Genomic DNA, 4,554 nt, shown 5'->3' on the forward strand with positions numbered 1-4,554 from the left:
GAAGGCAGGGATGAGGTAGGATTGTTTTTTTTTTTTTTTTTTTTTTTTAAGATAAGAGAGCCTTGATTATATTTATAAACTGTAAGGGAAGAACATTGGTAGAGAATAGGAAGGTAAACACATAAAAGTGAAAGAGGTAGTGATTGATGGAGTGAGATCCTGGACCAAAGCAGGGATTGCAGATGGCAGGATGCATTAATTTTGAAGAGAAAAGGCAGCACTTTTCTAATATGAAAGGGAAGGAGGTGAGAGTGGATTCAAAAGAGAAATTTATTTTTAGATGTGGGGCTAAAGATTAAAGGAGCTCAGTTTTCTCTGAAAGTAGAAGACAAGGAAAGAAAAAGAAGAGGCTAGAAAGAGGAAAAGTAGTCTTCAATCAGGTAATAACTTTCTACTGTGGAATAGACAGTCACAGAAGCAAATAATCTTGTATTAAGTACTATGGTTCAGCAATATTCATTCAAAAATATTAGGTAAGCACCTACTATGGGAACACTGTACTAATTGTGTGTCTGCTGCAGTGTCTGGCTATGCAGCAGATACACTACGCACTATGTAAGTACAAAATGTGTCTGAGTTTGAATCCTGGCCCCACCATTTATCAGTTGTGTGCCCTTCAGAAACTTATCTAACTTCTATGGGCTTTTGTTTCCTCATCTGTAAGATGAAAAATAATAATATCAGATAGGATTGATAGGAGTATTAAACAGATAATGTTTGTAAAGCACTTAGAATAGAGTCTAGTACATAGTATTATATAAATATTTGCTAATATCATAATTATTCAGATATATTTAACCTCTTAAAATTAGAATTTGCCCCTGGTGATTGGGCGTCATTTTGTATATTTCAGTTTATGATGTCTCTGGAGCAGCGAGTGATAGAAATTGTGTGGTTCTCAGTGATATCCACATTGACATCATGGACTACATCCAGCCTGCAACTTGCACTGATGCTGAATTCCGTCAGATGTGGGCCGAATTTGAATGGGAAAACAAAGTTAGTCCTTGGGAGATTTCTTTGTACTTCTTAATCTTTCTTCCTTTTGGCTAGTGTTGAGAGTTATCTCTGATAAAAGTTATCCCACTAAAAAGTGTCAGATGTGAAAAGTAAACAGTCTTTTAGTATCTGTTTTGCAAATTAGCCTTAACTGATAATCATGCAAGTAGTTTGGTAATTTACTGTTGTAAATTGATTAGAGTATCAGTTCTATGATTAATCTCATTGATTAAGACATTATAGACAATATTCCATCCCTTCTATGTATGAATAATAATTTACCATTGACTCTAGTGTCCAAAAGAGGCTTTGCAAAGTCCATGGCCTGCTGAGGCCTTTGAGCCTTGATTTTTGTTAGAAATATTTTATATGCTTATATTGATCTTCTGTGAAGTTATCTGTATCTGAAAGTACTAATACCAATCTGTAGTTTGTTGGATTTAGTGGAAGATGTCATTTACCTTTTTGTTGCCTGCTCCCCACCCTAAATAGTTGGAAGGAAGTTCTAATATGAAATACCAGCAATTCATACTTTTTCATTGTAAGATATATGATCTCCTGACTTTTTTACCTTTTTGTTGCCTGCTCCCCACCCTAAATAGTTGGAAGGAAGTTCTAATATGAAATATTAGCAATTCATACTTTTTCATTGTAAGATATATGATCTCCTGACTTTTCTCTCTGTCTATAGGTGACGGTTAACACCAATATGGTTGATTTAAATGACTATTTACAGCACATATTAAAGTCAACCAACATGAAATGTCTCACTCCAGAGAAGGTAAAATTTGAGTAGTATGAATATAGAAGATTCTTGGCTTTCTTGTCTTTCCCACAGTGTATTTTTGTTATTATTCAGCATGGGAAAAGCAGTGTCATTCTGGATTAGGTAAACCCCATAGAATATATAAATCTGCTTACCTTTTTCTATTGGAATATACCATCCTACTTGTTCCTAGTACAGTGAACTAATTAAATAGTCAAATTAGTTTTTTCATTTGAATCTTCTCCTTTTAGTTAGAGGCTTTTTCCAAAATAGTTTATTTGTGGTACTGGATTAGAAAATGTTCATAAAATTCTCTTCTGTGGGCTCTGATGGTAGGTCAGAATATATCTGTTTATATATAGAATTGTTGGTATACTATGACTTTCTGCTATGTTTATGTGTGTGTGAAAAAAGACTAGAAAGAAAGAAAAATGAAGCTGGAATATTTTTTCAGGAATAATTTTCTTTATAAAATATTTTTCTTTATAAAAAAATATTCTCAGGGGCCGGCCCGGTGGCGCAGTGGATAGTGCACCGCTTGGGAAGCGCGGCGGCGCTCCCGCCCGAGGGTTCGGATCCCACATGCAGACCAGTTCCCGCTCACTGGCTGAGCGAGGCGCGGGAGCAACGCCGAGGGTTGCGATCCCGTTGCCGGTCCCCGGTCCGGTACGGGGGCAACACTGAGGGTTGCGATCCGTTGCCGGACACGGAAAAAAGACAAAAAGACAAAAAAATATATATATATATTCTCAGGAATTTTTTTCTTTATAAAATTTCTGTTAATGGTATAGTATTTACTTTGTTAATAAAAGAATGTCTCCTGCCAAACAAGTAGATTTTAATTCATATATTAGTTTATTCAACAAATACTGAGTCCAACGAAAAATAATCTCTTCCTTCGTGGAGCTTAAGGTCTTGTACAGGAGACAGTCAAACAAGTGTAAATAGAGAATATATAAATACAAATTGGAATAAGTACTATTGCTTTACGGTCAGGCTTATTGAGGTATAATATACACACAGTAAAATTCATACTTTTTGCATGTATAGTTAGTTCTGTGAGCTTTGACAAACTATAACAGTCATGTAACTGCCACTGCAGAGGTACTATTTTAAGTGTTAATTCACTTATGCTGTTTGGTTTTGCCTATGGATAATTCTCTAGTAAAGTTTGGGATTTATCACAAATTTCTTCCAGGCTCTCTCTGGTTACTGTGGCTTTATGGCAGCCAACCTTTATGCTCGTTCCATATTTGGAGAAGATGCACTTGCAAATGTCAGCATTGAGAAGCCAATTCACCAGGGACCAGAAGCTGCTGTTACTGGCCACATAAGAATTCGTGCAAAGAGTCAGGTAACAATTCCTTTTTGAAAACATTTCTAAACTGAACAAAGGAAGGAAGAATTTATGGCTTTCTTATTTCTGTATGAGAAGCTGCTGTTACTGGCCACATAAGAATTCGTGCAAAGAGTCAGGTAACAATTCCTTTTTTGAAAACATTTCTAAACTGAACAAAGGAAGGAAGAATTTATGGCTTTCTTATTTCTGTATATAGTATCTTCTGTCATACTCATGTTTTGCGTATTAAATGCATATGTATAATATAGCATTTTCTGAACAGAAATAAAAGTTTTACCTTATTAAAATGGCCCACTTTTTGGACCTATTGTTCTGGAATATTTGCTTAAAACCAGATTGATTCCTGTGGGATATTTGTGAAATGGGCTTTTTGAGTTTTTTGAAAGGCAAGGTATAAACTAGTGACTATTTGTAAATCTAGCACTAAAAAGTACTTAACCCAGTAAAGATTTGATGAGTCTGTTTTGTACATCTTTGATTTTGTTGTTGATTTGGTGTCATTGAATGGGGGCTTAGTTAAGATGGAATAACCTACGGGTTGTACATAGTTTCAATAATTATAAACATCTTTGTTCTTCTTTACAGGGAATGGCCTTAAGTCTTGGAGATAAAATCAACTTGTCTCAGAAGAAGACTAGTATATGAGATTAAACAAAAAGTTCTCGAAGCTTTACAGATAAAATTTAGGTATAGGCTTATTGGACTCCAACATCTTTTGTACTCTTTCATGCTTTGTGTTATATAGAATCTGAGTTCATGCTGAATGCATTCCAGCCAATAATTTATAGCCTTTCCCTTAAATCAAGATTGAGTTTAAAATTATAGTTTGTCTTTTGTCTTAACAGTTCTAAATGCTGTACTCAAAGTATATAATGTTTCTCACATGTACCAAGACCATTTTCACAGTACAATAAACAGATCTATTCTTAAATTTTTTGTTATTTTATAAATAAATGAATAATTACATAATTTTAGTTATGTAGCAGTGGATTTATTTTAGTTGGGTTATAGATTTCTATTATAAATTTAAATTACTCTTTGACTTGTGAATATATGCAGCCTTACCAAGAGAATTTACAAATTCAGTGATACAAAATGAGACAGGCCTTGATTTACTTGATTGTTTTTTACTTATTTAATATTCCAACATCAGTATCCCTAAAAATGCTTTATGTTCTAAAGGGCTTTTCTCTGGAATTTAGCTCAAGAGAGAAAGTACCAAAATAACTTGAAAAAACAGATCCATCTTCAGTTTAAAGGAGTATTATGAACCCTGACTGAAATAGACATACTGTTCTTAAATTATCCTGAATCATAATGAAAAGTAGATAATTCAAAATAGATTTTTAAATTATTCACATTTAGCTATGGATGTTCTATGTTTGTTAGGAATTAAATTGGTTCTAGCTAATTACTAAAGCTGCACTAG

The 4,554-nt window shown here is 34.1% G+C and overlaps 1 protein-coding gene across 1 annotated transcript in view; it reads left to right on the top strand.

Moving 5' to 3' along the window:
* The window catches only part of COPB1 (coatomer protein complex, subunit beta 1), a 37,480-nt gene extending 33,381 nt beyond the window's left edge, over positions 1-4,099 (top strand). Inside the window, exons 18-21 of the mRNA XM_008577859.1 lie at positions 854-999; positions 1,691-1,780; positions 2,964-3,119; positions 3,711-4,099. Coding sequence (XP_008576081.1) covers positions 854-999; positions 1,691-1,780; positions 2,964-3,119; positions 3,711-3,770 — 452 coding nt within the window. The 3' untranslated portion in view covers positions 3,771-4,099. The remainder of the gene's footprint in view (positions 1-853; positions 1,000-1,690; positions 1,781-2,963; positions 3,120-3,710) is intronic.
* Positions 4,100-4,554: the final 455 nt, after the last annotated feature.

This window comes from Galeopterus variegatus, unplaced genomic scaffold (genome assembly GCF_000696425.1).
Source record: "Galeopterus variegatus unplaced genomic scaffold, G_variegatus-3.0.2 Scaffold1591, whole genome shotgun sequence".
Taxonomy (NCBI): Eukaryota; Metazoa; Chordata; class Mammalia; order Dermoptera; family Cynocephalidae; genus Galeopterus; species Galeopterus variegatus.